This window comes from Panicum hallii, chromosome 3 (genome assembly GCF_002211085.1).
Source record: "Panicum hallii strain FIL2 chromosome 3, PHallii_v3.1, whole genome shotgun sequence".
Classification (NCBI taxonomy): domain Eukaryota; kingdom Viridiplantae; phylum Streptophyta; class Magnoliopsida; order Poales; family Poaceae; genus Panicum; species Panicum hallii.
Window position 1 is genome coordinate 9,883,128 of NC_038044.1, and position 19,248 is coordinate 9,902,375.

The 19,248-nt window shown below is 42.1% G+C and overlaps 2 protein-coding genes across 3 annotated transcripts; both read left to right on the top strand.

Annotated features, from left to right (window-relative positions):
- Positions 1 to 209: 209 nt before the first annotated feature.
- Positions 210 to 4,754, top strand: LOC112885021 (ATP-dependent zinc metalloprotease FTSH 5, mitochondrial-like). Its single transcript, XM_025950688.1, has 7 exons — positions 210 to 380; positions 947 to 1,034; positions 1,264 to 1,524; positions 1,814 to 2,050; positions 2,128 to 2,252; positions 2,781 to 3,257; positions 3,357 to 4,754. Exons 1-7 carry the CDS (start codon positions 354 to 356, stop codon positions 4,296 to 4,298), a joined length of 2,157 nt encoding a protein of 718 aa, XP_025806473.1. The 5' UTR covers positions 210 to 353; the 3' UTR covers positions 4,299 to 4,754.
- A 573-nt stretch (positions 4,755 to 5,327) lies between these two features.
- On the top strand, positions 5,328 to 19,066 carry LOC112885020 (TATA-binding protein-associated factor BTAF1). 2 transcript variants are annotated; one of them, XM_025950686.1, is made up of 29 exons: positions 5,328 to 5,599; positions 5,908 to 6,057; positions 6,375 to 6,469; positions 7,324 to 7,541; positions 7,642 to 7,699; positions 8,240 to 8,321; positions 9,046 to 9,392; positions 9,975 to 10,083; positions 10,182 to 10,764; positions 10,854 to 10,986; positions 11,088 to 11,156; positions 11,359 to 11,570; positions 11,832 to 12,072; positions 12,254 to 12,427; positions 12,536 to 12,961; positions 13,038 to 13,475; positions 13,603 to 13,722; positions 13,803 to 14,288; positions 14,475 to 15,013; positions 15,249 to 15,738; positions 15,897 to 15,965; positions 16,496 to 16,600; positions 16,684 to 16,902; positions 16,996 to 17,250; positions 17,358 to 17,407; positions 17,715 to 17,824; positions 17,901 to 17,983; positions 18,289 to 18,501; positions 18,586 to 19,066. In XM_025950686.1, the coding sequence occupies exons 2-29, from the start codon at positions 6,009 to 6,011 to the stop codon at positions 18,754 to 18,756; spliced, it is 6,144 nt and encodes a 2,047-aa protein (XP_025806471.1). In that variant the 5' UTR covers positions 5,328 to 5,599; positions 5,908 to 6,008; the 3' UTR covers positions 18,757 to 19,066. The 2 variants fall into 2 exon arrangements, with proteins under 2 accessions (XP_025806471.1, XP_025806472.1); XM_025950687.1 differs by lacking the exons at positions 5,328 to 5,599; positions 5,908 to 6,057; positions 6,375 to 6,469; positions 7,324 to 7,541 and having other exon boundaries at positions 9,041 to 9,392.
- The last annotated feature ends 182 nt before the right edge of the window (positions 19,067 to 19,248 follow it).

A 19,248-nucleotide genomic window follows, 5' to 3' on the forward strand; every position in this document is an offset into this window, starting at 1 on the left:
ACCCCGACCCGGCGGCGGAGCCATCGGGACTACGGGAGGGGTAGCGGATGGGCCGTCACCATAACTTTTCATTGTGACACGGAAGCGCAGGGGGCCCACGAGGCTCGCAACGTGGTGGGCCAGCCCGCATGCAATTCCTAAGGCCCAGCCGTTTCAGCAGCCCGTGGCGCCCTGCCTGGTCTCTTGGTCGTCGATGCCGAGGGAGAGAAGAACCCACCCCCGCCCCCTCCCCGTCTCCCTGGACTTGGACGACTCCGATCACTCGGCCCCGCCCGCCTCCGCCTCCGGTCGTCGCCCTCCCCAGCGGCGCCTCCCCGGGATCTCTCCGCCGCAGGCCACTTCCTCTGTTCCCCATGGCCTGGCGACTGGCCATCTCCAAGGTTCCTTTCTCTCTCTCTCTCTCTCTCTCTCTCTCTCTCTCTCTCTCTCTCCCTCTCTCTTCTTTTCCTCCTCCCCCTCTCAACATCCCTGCCCTCCGACTCTCCCGTTTCCTCCTCGAGGTCCGGGGCCTCGATTGGATTGGATGGATGCGTCCGTCCTGGGACATGACACGCGGCGTGACCAGTCTGGAACGCCTACCTTGGGAGATTGCGCATCTTCCATCGCAAAACTAGGGTTTAGGACTAGGAGGGGGATTCTCCATCCCATTGCGCAGCCCTGCCCTGCCCTGCCCTCAAACACGTTTTTCCACTGAAACAAAAACAACCCTCGATCCGATCTACTGCAAACGACGAATCTTTGCTGAGGGTTAGCTAGTAGTGACACCCTTAATGCCTGAGGAATCTGAAATTACAAAAGTTGAACATTAACCATGTCGTGACGTGATGCTTGCAATGGTGGTGTATTTATCTTTTGGACCATTTGTTTTTGACTTGCCTCAATATTGGCACACGTGCTCAGCCTAACGCACGCCATCATTTCGGCGCCCTTTGTCTTTGTGACACAGGTTGCCAGGCATCGGTCAGCAAATGCCATTTGCAGTCAGCTACCGGCAACCTTTCCTTTCAGGGCACCCAGGAGCGATACCGGAGCAGGTATGCTTGCTGAATTCCCTGTGATAGGTTACGCCTTGGATTCACAGTGTAAATCAGTGTCTTCTATGCCAGCTATTACCTGCTTTTAGCGGTGTCCCTACATTTCATATCACTGGACTAGACATGTGCTATTTGAGTAATAATCCACTTATTGTTTACTCTTATTCTTTCTCTTGTGGTTTCGTTGCTTTCCCATGTTTTTTCTAACTCGTGCTGGTGCTTCATGCAGGCAGCGTGCTTAGAAATTTGCACAAGAGGTACCGCTCAAGCTATGCCAGTAGCTTTCCACGCTGGATACGGGACCTGGACTCACCTAGTGAAGCTTCTCTGCTTAAAGAGATTTATAGAAGTGACCCAGAAAGAGTTGTACAAATCTTTGAAAGGCACCCTTCATTGCATTCCAACTCGTCGGCTCTTTCTGAGTATATCAAAGCTCTTGTCAGTCTTGACAGACTAGAGGATAGCCTCCTGCTTAAAACAATGCAGAGAGGTATCTTCTCTACTGGTTTTGCCATCATATGAATATTGCAATTAATTTTTTTTGAAAAGCCCCTTGTTTCATCGCATCATTTCCTGGACCCTGATTTTGTGGAAACTTTAGTTAAATACTTTCTTCCACTTTGATTTTATTATTAAATTTGAACTATAGTCATAATGCCCTCGCTACTCTGCATTGTGTTCTGTTTCTGTCACTTCCGCAGTTTTTCCCCTACATAATATATGCCATATTCTTGTAGAACTTTTTTGTGCATGGATCATCATATGAAGTTCTTATGCAGGACTGGCTAGTTCAGTAATGGATGAAGAAAGGCGTACTGGTCTTGCTGCAATTGCAAGTGTTGGTCGTCAGACTAAAGATGGAGCTCTTGGTACCGCAAATGCACCTATTCACATGGTTACCGCAGAAACTGGTCAATTTAAGGAGCAGCTTTGGAAAACCTTCCGAAGCATTGCACTTACTTTCATTGTAATCTCTGGCATTGGAGCTCTCATTGAAGACAGAGGAATTAGTAAAGGTTTGCTATCTTGGAGTTGAATGACTCTACTGTTCTTGAACAATTCAACAGCTCATTGAAACTTGGGGTATATACAGGCCTTGGTTTGAATGAAGAGGTTCAGCCGAGCATGAGTTCGAAGACTAAGTTCAGTGATGTCAAGGGAGTTGACGAGGCTAAAGCTGAACTTGAGGAAATTGTTCACTACCTACGAGATCCCAAAGTAAATTAATATTATTCTGGCATTTCCATTTGTCTGTGATTAGTTAAAATCATAAAAACAACTGAATAACCATTAGATCTAGCCCAGTATGGTTATTAGGACTAAAACATTGTATTGTACTGAAATTGCAACACTGTGAAGTAAGTTACTCCTGTGGTCTATCTGTATTCTAATTATTCTTTATGCCACAATTTGTTTGGATTTTTTTTTTGCCAGCCTCAGAAGAAACTGCAGGATCCATTGATTTTACTACCCAGTTCTAGCAACCCTTTGTGAGCTCATTGTTTGACGTCACTTTCAGGCTCATGGAACTCTTCATAAACCTTTCTGACGCTCTGCATCCATAGTTGTTTCAATCTCATGCATTATTAAATGGACTGTTGCTTTGGTCCTTTGCACTCCTTTCTTAGGGATGGGTTTGTAATCTAGAATTTGCTCATTGAAAAAGTTGTGTCAGGTTGCTCCATTTTGTGTTGTATATCCATGTTTAAATTTTTAATGATCACAAGCACCTCTCATGGTTTTCAGCGTTTTACACGCCTTGGTGGAAAGCTTCCTAAAGGTGTTTTGCTGGTGGGGCCACCTGGAACGGGAAAAACCATGTTGGCAAGGGCTATAGCTGGGGAAGCTGGTGTTCCTTTCTTCTCATGCAGCGGTAGTGAATTTGAGGAGATGTTTGTGGGTGTTGGGGCTCGAAGGGTGAGGGACCTGTTCAATGCAGCAAAGAAGCGATCCCCTTGTATAATATTCATCGATGAAATTGACGCGATTGGTGGGAGCAGAAATCCCAAGGATCAACAGTATATGAAGATGACCTTGAATCAGCTGCTTGTTGAGTTGGATGGCTTTAAGCAGAATGATGGGATAATTGTAATTGCAGCAACTAACTTCCCTCAGTCACTGGATAAAGCACTTGTTAGGCCTGGGCGCTTCGATCGTCACATTGTGGTTCCTAATCCAGATGTTGAGGGCCGACGACAGATCCTGGATACTCATATGTCAAAGGTAAATCCATACTCGCATATGCCAAACCTTGTCTGATTAACGCTTGGTGGGTTCTGTGGTTTAGAAAATCTCACCTGACATTTCCTCCCTGAATTTCAGGTCTTAAAAGCAGATGATGTGGATCTGATGATCATTGCAAGGGGAACACCTGGTTTCTCAGGCGCAGACCTTGCAAACTTGGTCAACGTAGCTGCTCTGAAGGCCGCTATGGATGGGGCAAAAGCTGTCACAATGAAGGACCTGGAGTTTGCCAAGGACAGGATCATGATGGGCAGCGAGCGCAAATCAGCTGTGATATCTGATGAGTGCAGGAAAATGACTGCGTATCATGAGGGAGGGCATGCCCTTGTTGCTATTCACACGGATGGTGCTAACCCTGTTCACAAGGCTACAATAGTTCCAAGGGGAATGGCTCTTGGCATGGTTACACAGCTGCCGGAGAAGGATCAGCATAGTGTTTCGAGAAAGCAGATGCTGGCAAGATTGGATGTGTGCATGGGAGGAAGGGTGGCTGAAGAGCTTATATTTGGGAAAAGCGAGGTAACCTCTGGTGCCTCATCTGACCTAAAGCAAGCAACACGGCTGGCAAGAGCCATGGTCACCAAGTATGGTATGAGTGAGCGGGTGGGTCTTGTTTCCTACAGTGATGACAATGGGAATAGTATGAGCGCCCAAACAAGAGGCATGATTGATAAGGAGGTGAAGGACATTCTGGAGAGGGCGTACAATAATGCAAAGACGATTTTGACAACACATGATAGGGAGCTTCATGCGCTAGCAAACGCCCTTCTTGAGCATGAAACGCTCTCTGGAGCCCAGATCAAGAAATTACTGGCACAGGTAAACAATAGTGGCAATAAGCAGAAGAAGGCTGCTAAGGTGCCACAGAAGACGCCAGCAGCCCCACCTCCCCCTCAGTCACCGGCTGCAGCGGCGGCGGCGGCAGCACAAGAAGCTGCGGCAAAAGCCAAAGGAGTTGCCGGTACAGCGGCTGCAGCACAGGCAGCAGCGGCAGAGGGGGTTGCGGGTATTGGATCATAGTGGCACTGGGAGGAGCACGGCTGGCATTTTGTAGACTGACCAAATCAGCAGGTTGTCTGGCATAATGTGATGGGTGATTAGGGCGAAGGAGGCAATGCTATAAGGAGGTTAGCAGCTGCTGCTGTAAGAGAGCTGCATTCTAGTCCCAAACAGTATGTGATGGTGGTGGTGTTGGTGGGAGGCAGGCAACCTGAAGAAAAGTTGCCGATATTATGTGTAGCAGGCCAGGGACCTGGTTGTAGATAACTCGCGTGTTGGCATGCGGAACCATCTTGTCGAGCGATTAGTATCATTCTGCCGCGCAGTGGATTCTTTGCCATGCAACCTCATTATCGCATTGTTCTTTAATACTTTGTACCTGCGGTGATATCGATAATCCTGTCCTGATGCTTGGATCAGGTTATGTAGCACTAGTTGAATTGGAAATTGGAATGGTAGCGGCGTTTGACCATGGAATTTTCAGTTTGTATTGTGATTGGAGAGCACGGGGTGCTGTTTCGTTGGTGCGTTGCTAACGTTAATTCTTGGGTAGGCTGTAATTTAGATTGGAAAGCACGGGGTGCAAATAGAGGTGGTAAGGCGTCTAAAAATTTAACTTACAAAATATAGGGATCAGTTTCAAAAAGATCAAACTCATATTTTTATTGATCTACGGATGATTAATGGTGGAATTGAATTGTGAGAGGAGCATTAGGATCATGATCTGATATCATCATAGGTGCAAAACCCTCCCTACATGACCTATGAGCTTGTGATTTGCCTCAATTTGCTATCTTTTCAGAGTTGATGAGGAACGGACGTCGAGTTTACTGGTCCGCATTACATCTGCTGCCCGGAGCTAAACGGCACCGTCCTCTCAAAAAAATAAAAACAAACTAAACGTCTAAGCGGAACCAGGCCCATTGGGAGCCCAAATCTATATTGGATAGCCCATTTTCACCCACCCGATCGTTCAGGAAGGAAAAATCCAACGCAAAAGCCTATATAATAACACCCAGGCGGCCTGGCCACGACCTACCCAGAGCCAGAGCCACAGGCAGCCCGAGCCCCTCCGACTCAGCGACTCGACCACACCAAGCCGAGAAGCCAGGCCACGAGCCCCCCGACCCGGGGCTCCGGCTGGGCGCGCGCGTGCGCGGCGGATTGGGCTCCGCTCGCCACCCCCCGACCCCACGCGCCCCTCCCCGCGAGGGCTCGCCCCCTCCTCCACCCCTCCCCGCGATCCCCTTCTCCGCCGCTCGTCGCCCGGCGCCGCCGCACCCGCGCCTACACTGGGCGCCTCTCTCCTTCGCCCCCTTCGGGTCCGTCTCTCACCCCCCTGCCTCCCTGCGGTTTCATGCGGCGCTGATTTGATTACTAGATTTGAAATCCAACTTGCACCCGGCGGTTTCGTTATCCCGACGAGCGCCTCACGGGCGATTTAGTTTCGAGGCTTCGCAGCTGCGCCTAGTCCTGCCCCGTGCATGTCGCTTATCCTGCCATCTCTTTTTGGCATTTTTTTTGGAGGGAGGGATTTATTCATTTCGTTATCACCATGTCACGTATTCTGTTATTTCAGTGAGCTTAATAATGTTATTTCTTTCCATATCTGTGCCTTCTTCGTTCGCAGAGCTGGTGTAATTTACCTACCAACTGCTAACTAAAGGTGGTGAAGTATACTTTTCCTAATTATACTCCCTCGGATGACACGTCTGCCGGTCTGCATCATTTATGGCCCAGAATTCGTCCCGTCTTCACCGTCTCCTCACATTACTGGACAGTATCCTTTTATCTGTTTACCCTCCACTCTTCAGAGATTCTATTTCATATGCGATTTTGATATAGCTTTTTGCAAGTGCCTTTAAAATATGCTTAGAGTTTACAAATGAGTAGATGCTATTATAACTCCTAGATTGTACTGCTTCTCGAAAAATAGAACTAATCTGGCACCTTTGCTTAGTGCAATATGCAACTAACCATGCTAAAATGTACCAACTCAATATCTATGGTAAGTCGCTAAAATAACCGCCTAGGGGAGTCATTCGGGTTTCTCTGTTGGCTTATCTGTCCATGCAAAATTTCTTTAACATCAACCAGCTGGTTCGACACAAGCGACAAGGTTTGCGGCTGCACGCCAAATTGGAGAAATTGCCAAGTCCCATCCCCAGGAGCTAAATGCATTGCTTAAAAAGGTACATAGGTGGCATGGATGTTGCCAATTTTTCAGCTCTTCAAACCTGAAACCTTAGTGTTTGCTTAATGTTTTCTGCTGTGTATGATCCAATGTATATTTTTGCTGGTATACCCAACTGCTTAGACTCACACCTGTATGATAGCACAAAAATGTGCCATGCTGTTCTCTTGTTATGCACTTCTGCTACATTTGCAATTGTGTATAAGTTGAGAGATAAATACCAAAGATAACAGTATGTTTTGTGTATTTTCTGTTTGAAATGTTGATGTCTATTGTTTGAAAAGTAAAAAAAATCCATTTATGTCATTGGTATATTTCTTTTTTCCATTCATGTTTATTACAAAATGATCCCAAATGGATGAACATACATGAGGGACTACACAAATCACCTAAACTAGATGAGAATACAGTGCACCGTTAGCATGACCCTCAGCCCCCTCTCAAAATCATAAATAATGCCTGAGAAAGAAGGAAGATGCTTGGGCTGGTGGAGGTCCCCATGCAGCTGCTCGGTGGTGGCTAGTGTTGCGACCAAGAGCTATCATGCTCTGATGCTATTTGACTTGAAGTGGTATGAAGTTTCCAAATTGAATATATCTAAGAAGGACTGAATGTTCATGATGTACTTTTGCACAAAGCACTTTGCACTGTATCACAATACAGTACGCATAAATACACTATTAACATTGTTGATACGTGATGTCATCTCATGTATTTAAGGTATATCTATGATATAAACACTCTGTCAAGTGATATCTTCTGTTGATATTCTGCCATGAATGAATGATTTTTCTTTGTATGTCTTCCACACATTATTTGGCTGAAATTCTTGTTGTTATGTGCCTATTGTAGGTTTCTCAGTACATTCGTAGTAAAAATTGGGACACGAGGGTTGCAGCAGCTCATGCGATTGGTGCGATAGCAGAGAATGTCAAACACACATCATTAAAGGACCTATGTACTTCTGTGGAAGCAGAAAAACATGCTTCTGGGTTGTCTGATGGAAGTGATGATGCTGGTTCATTGCCACGCGCTGATCCTGCAGCAACATCTGATCTTGCTTTTGGAAGGTTTTGCTGGATTAAACCTTTAATGTGCAGTGGACTTTCCCTCCTTTCTTTTCCTTTTGTGCCCTCACTAATGCTGTTTTATTTCTATTCATACTCGCAGATTCGACATAAATAGGGTATTGGAATTTGGATCTCCTTTATTGGCATCGGGTGGACAGGTGTGTTCTTAGTACCAATATTTTTTGGCCTCAAGATTTAACGAGTAGATTAAAGATTTAATGTAGTTTTGAGTTTCAGGATCCCAGCTTTTTTAGGATCTAATTCAAAATTTCTTTTTAGGGTGGGGTATACACCCTCAATACATTCTTACCTAATGTATCAACACTTTTGATTATGTTATTCTCATAATATTGTAAATGGACAGCAGACTTTAAATGCTGAAATAGATTTATCTCTTTCTGAGCACTCTTATTGGGTTACACAGTTATTTACTGGTATTTTTAACCGGAAAAAAAATGAGTGGGCGATGGATAAATGTGGCAACATGACCTGCAGCTCATCATAATAAGAAAATATCTAATATTCAACTGAAGCTACACACAAGAGAAGTTCAAATTTCCGCACTTGGTTTGTATCAACATGCATTTTATTAAAGTTTCTTGTAAGGATAAAACTAACTATTCCATTTCAAATCTTGTCTTTCTTTGTCAATGTAATATGTGAAATTGCTAACATATTTGCTTGTATCTGACTGCTAGGAATACGACATTGCAAATGACAATGGCAAGAATCCAGCAGAGCGCCTTGCTCGCCAAAAGAAAAATCTTCGGCGCCGTTTAGGTTAGTTTTTCCTTACTTTAGTGGGGAAAAAAGTAAACTTCAAGATTTTGACCGTGTTCCACAATATGTTTTTTCAGAATCCCCAGACTTTGAGTTACATTTGCCGATCTGTTGCTTAAAAGACCGAGTAGCTTTTTTGCTGATCTGAATTTCGCATTTACCTGTATTGTAGTAATCCCTCTGTTACAACATGCCTACCCCATTGCCCATGTTTAAGAGAAGGTTGGCATAGCTATAATGCCTTCGGAAGGGGTTGAGGTGGCAAAACATATTTAACTCTAGCTAGATTTTGTTGGGTCTACTTTTTTTTAAAAGTGAATCTAGAGGAGGAGCTCCTATGCTATAAAATGCAGGTAGTACATTGCAATAGTGCAATCACATTTGAATATACATATTAGGGATCACTAGAGATCTAGTAGCTGAAGTTTAGGAGTATCTTCAGCACTGCTTACATCTATTGGATTTCTTCAGAGATTTGGAGGTTTAAAAAGATTGAAATGCTGCTTAAATAGAGATTTGGTACTGATGGGTAGTTTCCTAATGCCACTTAAAATCTTGGAGTTGTATTACTATAGTAAATATGAAGTGCCACCTATTGGATTGGTGACATGCTGCTTCCATCTTATCTTGACGATGTATATGAGGACAAATGTCTTTGCATATACATTAGTTTTTTGGAATGCTTACACAACTTTTTTTTTGTTTTGTTTTTGTTCTAGTGCAGGACTGGATGTATGTGAGCAGTTTATGGATGTTAATGATGTTATCAAAGACGAGGATCTTCTTGCCCAAAAAAATTATTGGGGTTCACATGTACAGAATAATGGATTTAATTCATTCAATACTGGTCGTAATATCCAGCAATTGGTTTCCACCATGGTTCCTAGGTATCACAAGCAGCCTAACTTTCGCTCTAGGCGATTAAGTGCCAGGGAGCTCAATATGCTGAAGCGTAAAGCGAAGAGTAACGCAAAAGATCATACAAAGACTGTATCTGAGGGGGATGAGGTTACACTAAAAAGTCCTGCACCATCCAATGGAGCTACTTCTGACCAAAGCGGTGCACAGAATGTACGAATTATCGGCCATTCCATTTTGTCTCTAAGATCTTGGGATTTCCTGAAGTGTTTGTTTGAATAGGAGTTATGTTCGTGATATATCATATTTAATGTAAAAATAGATTCCAGACTACTCCCTCCGTCCTGAAATATAAGGCATTGAAGGGTTCAAAATTTGTACCCAAATATAAGACATCCAAGGGTGTTTTGGAAACTAATTATTCCTACCCGGCTATGAAATCAGCAAAATGACAACCAAACAAGGCATTAAATAGGGGTACATGCGTCATTTCCTTATCTCCTTAATCTGTCATGAAACTGCTAGGATGCCCTATATTATAGGATGGAGGGAGTAATCAGAGGGCTCAGTGCAGCTATTTTCTGTTCAACTCTTATAGCTCTTAATTTCTCTTTATGCAATTGCTAGCATGGCCTGTATGTCTACTCATGTGGCAGTGTGCTGATGCATGGGTGGGTCAGTGTGCTGCCACTTGCGCTAGTATGCTGTGGCTGTTGTTTTGTTTGGGGATTCATATTAGCTTGTCTGGAGCATTCATGGATGGGTTATTTAGTCATTTCCATTACCATGTTTCAGGATGCATTGGATATAACTACGGATGAAGACAATCTGGAGTACAGTGAAAATGGGAGATGGCCTTTTCAACAATTTGTGGATCAGCTTATTCATGATATGTTTGACCCTAGTAAGCCCATCTGATCCCCGAATATGTCTCATAATGTCTTACTTTGTCTCTTTCTCGACCGGAGTCTTACATTATTTTAACTTTGCATTGCATTTTAGTTTGGGAAGTTCGCCATGGCACAATTATGGCTTTAAGGGAAATTTTGACACATCAAGGTGCTTGTGCTGGAGTATATTTTCCTGATCTGAGCTTGCCTTCTGCTATTTTGGATGGTAAAACCAACTTTGAGTCCCTTAAAAGGGCGCATGGTATTGATCTAAACGATGATGTTCATGTGGAACACCTCGAGCCAGCGTTGAAGAGGCATAAGAAAGAGCAAAATCCTTCTGAATCTATGTATATGGACTATGATAAGGAGATGGTTAACGGCGGTCATTCAAAAACAGAGGCAGATCTGAGCAATGTGCCTACTGTATCAACTGGTGAATTAAGTTCTGCTCATGTAAAAGTCGAGCCTGAGTTCTGTGTTGGTGATTCAACTGACCCCGCTAAAGGGGATTCATCATGTAAACCAGTACATGAAAAACTCAACTCCACATCAAATCCAATTTCTCATGTGCATGCTCCTGAAAATTCAAAATTCATGAAACTGATGAAATTAACCAAATATTCTTATATGAAGAATTGGGAATTTCTTCAGGATTGTGCAATTCGCTTCCTTTGTGTACTTTCACTGGATCGGTATGCTTCTCTGGACGTCTAGATATATGATTAATATGTAAGCTTTGTTATCTTGAGCCTTATTTCTTCCTACCTTGTTTTGTTTTCAGCTTTGGTGATTATGTATCAGATCAAGTGGTTGCCCCAGTTCGCGAAACCTGTGCTCAAGCTCTTGGTGCTGTGCTGAAGTACATGCACCCTTCTTTAGTATGTCATACACTGAATATCTTGCTGCAAATGCAGGTGTGCTGTAGTAGTCATTTGTCTCATCCTGTCAAATTTCAAAACAATGCTTTCTATTCATCATTGCCATCTCTCTCTGTCTCTGTTCTTTGTTCTTTCAGCGCAGACAAGAGTGGGAAGTTCGTCATGGGAGCCTCCTTGGCATTAAATACTTGGTCGCTGTTCGGCAGGTAATTGCTAATCAAGATTCAGTGAACTGATAACTTAATGTAACAATGTAATTGCTAATCAAGATTCTGTCCTTGTAATACTGTTAACCGATGCAGAGTAGCAGAATGGCTGCCTTGTTGCCATTTTTGCCAACTAAATATTTCAGGAGACAATTTTTTTTCCATTTTGCTGATGTAACAGTATTATTTCTTGCCCGACCAGGAAATGCTTAAAGATTTGCTTGACTATGTCATTCATGCTTGTAAAGCTGGTCTGGAGGATCCTGATGATGATGTCCGAGCAGTGGCTGCAGAAGCCCTGATCCCAGCTGCTGACTCTTTAGTTAGGCTGAATGATAAAATGCTGCATTCAATCGTGATGTTGCTTTGGGATATATTGCTTGACCTTGATGATCTAAGCCCATCTACGAGCAGGTATACTTAAATCTTGTTTCCCTCATCTGGCAAATATATATGATTGAATAATATGGGCAGATCCGATCACTTGGTCCATTTATTTTCAACTGTTCTTTTCTTGTCTTCTGAAACTGGCCACCAATTACCTTTAGTTTTGTTGCATCTGTGGAGTTTTTTTGTTACCTTTTTATTGCCATTTCTTCCTTTTAAGTGGATTTTCATTTATGTCACTGGAAAAGCTTTAGTTATCTGATGTCCTAGTATTCTTTTCATTTTCAGTGTAATGAACTTGTTAGCAGAAATATATTCGCAGCCAGAGATGGTCCCAAAGATGCTTGGCACAGCAACTTCAGGGGAAAGGGGAGAATTTGATCTAAACAAATTAACTCAGACTGCTGAGCAAGAAGAGAGATTGCCATCTAGTGAGAACCCTTACGGTCTAGCCACACTGACACCCCGGCTGTGGCCCTTTATGAGACATAGTATTACTTCAGTTCGGCGTTCTGCCATACGCACACTGGTATGATTTTTTTAGATTCATTTTGGCATATGCACACCCCGGCTGTGGCATACGCACAATCAGCAAGCAATACAAATTAGCAGTTTTGTTATTGTCATAAGTATTCATGTGCTCATACAGGTTTTTCTGTATCTCTTATTGGGCTTTCCTACTTAACTCTCAAGTTTCGTTTTTCTTGTAGGAGAAGCTTCTTGAAGTTGGGAACAGTAGGAGTTTATCTGGAACTGTCCCGTCTAAATTCTGGCCAACATCAATATTAGGTGATGCACTGCAGGTTGTCTTCCAGAACCTACTTTTGGAGTCAAATGATGAGATTCTTCAGTCCTCTGAAAGGGCTTGGAAACTTCTACTTCAGGTTATTTTGATGTTCTGGACATCGCTTACTCACTAAATCCACATCAGCTTAACAATCTGGTCTAGCATACAGTGACATTGATGAAAAAAATTGTCTCAATTATTGTAGTGCCCTGAGAAGGACCTTGAATCTGCTGCGAAGCTATATTTTAGTAATTGGGTACAACTTGCTACCACTCCATTTGGCTCAGCATTGGATTCAACAAAAATGTTTTTACCAGTTGCCCTTCCCCGAGGAAGTCGTTCAAGAGCTGCTGCAAAGATCAGATCTGCTAAGCTAGAGCATGAGTGCACAAGAATGATCTCGTTTGGTTCTACAGGGGAAAGTACTTCTCATGAAAAACATTTTGATGTTCCCTCAAGTGTTTCTAAGATAATTGTTGGTGCTGATTCTGACAAATCTGTTACTCATACACGAGTTCTTACATCAATGGCACTTGGGCTTTTTGCATCTAAGTTGCCTGTAGGCTCATGGCAAGTTGTTCTAAGTCCACTAGCAAATGATCTCATGTCTCTTTCAGGAGTTCAGAGACAGGTATGAGATGGCTCAATCACGTAAAGTATGTTCCTGTGTTCAGTTACTTGTTAACATCATGTTTTTGTTGCTTCAGGTGGCTTCAATGGTTATCGTTTCTTGGTTTAAGGATCTGAGAGGTAGGGATCCTGTATCAGTGGGTACATTACTAGCTTTCCTATCTTCCGTGAAAGAGTGGCTACTGGACTTGTTGACCTGCTCTGATCCAGCATTACCTACAAAAGATTCTGTGCTTCCATATTCTGAACTTTCAAGGACATACACGAAGATGCGCAATGAAGCCAATAATTTGCTTCACTCAATTGATTCTTGTCCTGTTTTCAAAGATTATATTAGTGGCTTAAACCTTAATGTTGATGTGCTGGGTGTTGATGATGCTATCAACTTTGCATCAAAGCTTTTGTTACCATCCGAATCTGATCTTCTTTCAGAAAGTGAAAGAATTGTCCTGAATAACATAGAATCAGCAAAACAAGGTCTATTGTCTACATCAGGCTACTTGAAATGTGTTCAGGTATGTGATATGTTCAAATTATTGTGTTCTTACATTTATATTACTTGAAAAATGCCTGATATTTATGATTTCCTAATTGTTTGTTAGTAATATATTTACATAAGCTTTGTTTGATGTTATTATGCAGAATAATTTGCATGTGACGGTTTGTTCTTTAGTGGCTTCTGCTGTAGTCTGGATGTCAGGTTTGCCTAGTAAGTTGAACCCTGTCATTTTACCTTTAATGGCTGCGATAAAAAGAGAACAGGTAAATGACTTAGCTTTTCTTGTGATTATTTTGTATTTTCTGCATTAATCATTATGCTCAGATGATTCTGTATCATCCAGGAAGAAGTACTTCAAGATAAAGCTGCTGATGCACTTGCTGAGCTCATTTGTAGCTGTGTTGGCCGCAAGCCTGGCCCCAATGACAAGCTAACCAAGAATCTCTGCACATTGACATGCACTGATGCTAGTGAGACACCTCAAGCTGCAATAATTAACTCAATGCAGGTTGTTGAGGACCAGAATTTACTGTCAATTGGAAAGCGTTTTAGCAGTCATAGATCCAGGGGTCATACGGCTTCTGTTAGTGAAGAAAGGTCAAAAATGGAGGGCTTTATTAGCCGACGTGGATCAGAGTTAGCTTTCAAGCATCTCTGCGAGAAATTTGGACCGTCATTATTTGAAAAACTTCCCAAATTATGGGATTGCCTTACTGAGTTTCTTAAACCTGTAAAAACCGAAGATTGTCCAAAAGATGATACGAGTATTGCACAGCTAGGCAGATCATATGAGGATAAGGATCCACAGTCGCTCATAAATAATATCCAGGTTCGTTCGATTTAGAGTTTATTTGGATCAAGTGTTTTGGGTGCTTTGTAAAATTTGTATTAAACTATATTGTCTAGGCTTATATCACCTGTTGGTATCAAACCGGTATGCAACATCAATTTCAATCCTTTACTGTTAGCATGCTTAGTTCTGCTCACATTTTGATGTCTTTCTTGGTTTTTGCAGGTTGTTCGCTCAATTACGCCTCACTTGGCTGAGCCCTTAAGGCCTCAACTGCTAAGTCTCCTTCCCTGTATTCTTGGGTGTGTTCGTCATGCTCATGTGGCTGTTAGACTAGCTGCTGCAAGGTGCATCACATCAATGGCAAAGTCATTGGCTGATGATGTGATGGTTCTGGTGATAGAGAATGTCATTCCAATGTTGTCTGATTTATCTTCTGTTTGTGCAAGACAAGGGGCTGGGATGCTTTTGAGCCTTCTTGTTCAGGGTTTGGCTGTGGAGTTGGTTCCTTATGCTCCGTTCCTTGTTGTTCCACTTCTGAAGTGTATGAGCGACCCAGATGGTTCTGTTAGGCAGACTGTGACTCACAGTTTTGCTGCTCTTGTTCCTTTGCTGCCATTATCAAAGGGCGCTTCATTACCAGGTGGACTAAGTGAACGCTTATCTAGCAGTGCTGAAGATGTGCAGTTTCTGGAACAGCTCCTTGACAACTCCCAAATTGATGATTTCAAGCTCAACATTGATCTTAGTGTTGAATTGCGAAGGTCCATATCTAGCATAGAAGTTCTTTTCATCGTAACATGGATTTGTGATACCTTTTCCGAACTTAAATTAAATAGCCAGTAGAATGTTAATATCATAATTGGTGTAAAGAGAAAGATTTTATAATGATTGAATATTTTAGTTTACTTTCATATGTTGAATTATACTTGATGCATATGTGCAATCCCACAACCGTCCTATTGATGCTTATTTAATATTTTTTGCTGGTTGTTGCAGGTATCAGCAAGAAGGGATCAACTGGCTCGCATTCCTTAGACGATTTAAGTTACATGGAATTTTGTGTGATGATATGGGGCTCGGTAAGACACTCCAAGCATCTGCTATGGTAGCAAGTGACATTGCCGAATCGCGTGCACGGAATGATGAGAAAGATCCGACATCTTTGATAATATGCCCTTCTACATTAGTGGCCCACTGGGAATATGAAATAGAGAAGTACATAGACGGCTCTATCATGAAACCTCTTCAGTACGTTGGTTCTTCACAGGACAGAGTCACACTCCGTAGTCAATTTGATAAGTTTAACGTTATCATAACATCTTATGATATTATACGTAAGGATATTGATTTTCTTGGGAATATCCCTTGGAACTACTGTGTTCTGGACGAAGGGCACATAATCAAAAACTCAAGATCTAAAATCACATCTGCTGTGAAACAGCTGAAAGCACAACACCGCCTTATCTTGAGTGGCACTCCTATCCAGGTAAACTTTAGGTGGAACTGAAACTCTTGTTGATATGTACTCAGTACTGCCACCGTCTCATTCCTCTTTTTATTGTTGGCTTGACTTTCTTTGTTGTTTATGTATGTGACCCATCAAATTCTATTTCCTTGTATTGACTTTGACACATTACATCGCAGAATAACGTGTTGGAGCTATGGTCTTTATTTGACTTCCTTATGCCTGGGTTTCTTGGTACAGAAAAACAAGTAAGTTATGTTTTGGATACAAGTTGCTTTATGAAATAATTTTCGTCTTTATGAAACTCAAAGCTAAGAAATTTGTACCTTATGCTAGCACTTTACAAAAACTTAGTTTTTGGCATCATCTTACTGAATTTACTTTTGCTTCCCAGTTAGTGAGCTTTTGGGGATTTTAAACTGGTTTTCAATCTGGATTTTGGTTCCGGAGATTATAACTTTTATTATTTTTTGCATCAAATGCCCCTATGTTTTAATTCTGCTGAATGTACCAGGCTGCATGGTAGGTGTAATTAATCCAGGTTCGATGGAGGAACCTGGAACAAATTCAAACTAAAGTTCAGGGCACCACTGAGTAGTTTCTTATACTAATTGAGGTTTACAAAGGTGATGTAAGTGAAGTGTAAATAAATAAACAAACTGATTTGCACTTTCGCAAAGAGATAAATGCGCTTAATTATCTCCGCTAAAGAACATGTTCTCTCTTTGGTCTGTTCTTATCTGAAGTATTTTACACTGAAGCCCATTGTTCTTTACAGTTCCAAGCTACATATGGAAAACCATTACTAGCAGCCAAAGATTCTAAATGTTCAGCAAAGGATGCTGAAGCTGGTATTCTTGCAATGGAAGCGCTGCATAAGCAGGTTATTATTATTTATAGTAGATTTTTTGAAATGATCGATGCTGTGACCTTTATAAATTAATAAATTCGGCCCTGCTATACCAGGTCATGCCATTTCTACTGAGAAGAACAAAGGATGAAGTTTTGTCTGATCTTCCAGAGAAGATTATCCAGGATAGATATTGCGATCTCAGTCTGTTGCAGCTCAAACTTTATGACAAATTCTCCAGCTCCAATGCAAAAGAAGAGATTTCAACTATAGTGAAAGCAAATGAATCGGAGGAATCTGCACCTCAGCCAAAGGCAACTCGTCATGTGTTTCAGGTGCTGCAGCTAAATATCATTTACTTGTTATTCGTTTACAGTTTTTTGTTTTAATGGGATTGCTTTCTAACTAAATTTGTTTTTGCAATGCAGGCATTGCAGTACCTATTAAAACTCTGCAGCCATCCTTTACTTGTAACTGGAGAGAACCCTCCTGATCATCTTGTTGATCTTCTGAAAGAAATAGGTGTGGGGTCCGGCGGTGAGCTTCATGAGCTCCACCACTCACCTAAGCTTGTTGCTCTTCAAGAAATACTTCAGGAGTGCGGTATAGGATCAGAAATATCAAGTCCTGATGCTTCGACGGCTATTGGGCAACACAGAATTTTGATTTTTGCTCAGCATAAGGTATGGAATCTATCAAAATTGTGGATGACAATTTTGTTCCTCCGGGCCTTTTGTTTTCATCCTTTCTGTAAAATTCTTGTCTCATGATTCAACTGTCTTTTCTTCAGGCTTTTCTTGACATTATTGAGAAGGACCTGTTTCAATCTCATATGAGAAGGTGAGCTACATGATGTGTATTAATGTCGCTGTATGGTGTGTGCTTCATGCCTTCTTCCTTTGCCCCTACTGTTTATGTGCCTTCAAACTTCATTATATTGCAGTTGCCACTACAAAACTGTTTAATCTATGAGGCTGATCTGGTTGCCAGTGATATCCCTTTGCTGATTTGGCAGCTTTGATGTACACGCATTTCATATTTCTTAATGAATACTTGATTTTGGGAACATGGATTATGCCTATGATTTTTCTTCTGCTAGTGTTTTTTTGGGCAAATCATCTAATTTAGGAATATTGATGTCTTGCAGTGTGACATATTTACGGCTGGATGGCTCTGTTGAAGCAGAGAAGAGATTTGAAATTGTTAAAGCATTCAATTCAGATCCAACCATTGATGTACTTCTGTTAACAACCCATGGTAGGTTTAGAGAACTCAGCCACTGGGGTCTTGTTGATATGTTGGGAAAGCTTGCTCTGATTCTTTCCTGTTGCAGTTGGCGGGCTTGGCTTGAATTTGACATCTGCTGACACATTGGTCTTCATGGAACATGATTGGAACCCAATGAAGGATCTTCAGGTACGATTTGCCTAATGTTTCATCAGGATGAGATGCTATCGATTCATCGCAATATTTTTCAATATGTATTCTAGTTTGATGCTTTTTAAACCAAAAAAAAAGGCAAGTAGCTGTACTATAATGGAAGTATTTCCAGTCCTATACCTTCGATTACATTTTTAAGACTAAGTGGATCCTTTGCCCTCTGTGAATGTTTTTTTTGTCTTATAGAAAAATTCTGAAATGGAATAATATATAAAAAAACTCGACCATGGGGAGACTCCCCCCCTCTAAGGAGGTGGAATAATATTATTCTGCTATTATAGGCGATGGACAGAGCACACCGTTTGGGTCAAAGGAAAGTGGTGAATGTTCACCGTCTCATCATGCGTGGTACCCTTGAGGAGAAGGTGATGAGTCTCCAGAGGTTCAAGGTGTCAGTTGCCAATGCTGTCATCAATGCTGAGAACTCCAGCTTGAAGACCATGAACACTGACCAACTGCTTGATCTGTTCACATCTACCCCTGCTTCGAGAAAAGTAAACCCTTGGGGCATTTTATTTTTTCCATGTAGAGAAACACGTGCAAATTATTTGTTTCTGATCCTCTCTCTTCCATGCCAGGCGTCGGTCCTTCCACAGGGCTTGAGTGATGACCAGAATAAAGATTCAAAGAAGAAATCTGGTGGCAAAGGCTTGAAGTCCATTATTAATGGATTGGATGAGCTTTGGGATCAGTCACAGTATGCTGACGAGTATGATCTGAACCAGTTCCTTGCGAAGCTCAATGGCTGAACATAGAGGATCACTGGCCCGTGTACAGTGTAAAGTAAATTGGGACGTGCGATCTAGGTGGATCGCTAATTTTGTTGCCAACCTCGGGAATTTTTTGTTGTTTGATAGGGTAAGGAAAAGAGAAGATCGCAAGATCAAATGCGACATGGCTAACATATAGGTGATTGAGGTTACGACCTCAGTTTTTGTTCGTCTTTTGTTAGGATGCGGCTTAGGTCTGGTCGTCAGAGGCTGTAAAGTTTTTGAGTTGTACATACTGTCTGCTTACCTATTAATCAAAGCTGCAGCTTCTTGCAAATTCCCTTGGTTACTCTTGTTCTTTGTAATGCTCCCCAGCTATATCTCGTGATGAACCCCCGATCGATAATGGATAATTTTGCGCTGGTATTTACAAGATGAATGAGTAACAAGGATCAGGGAAGAGTCCATAAGACTGGATAGCTGTTGGATTTTTGGTCTTCTGAGCCTGAAGGCAGATAAAACTAAGGGTAC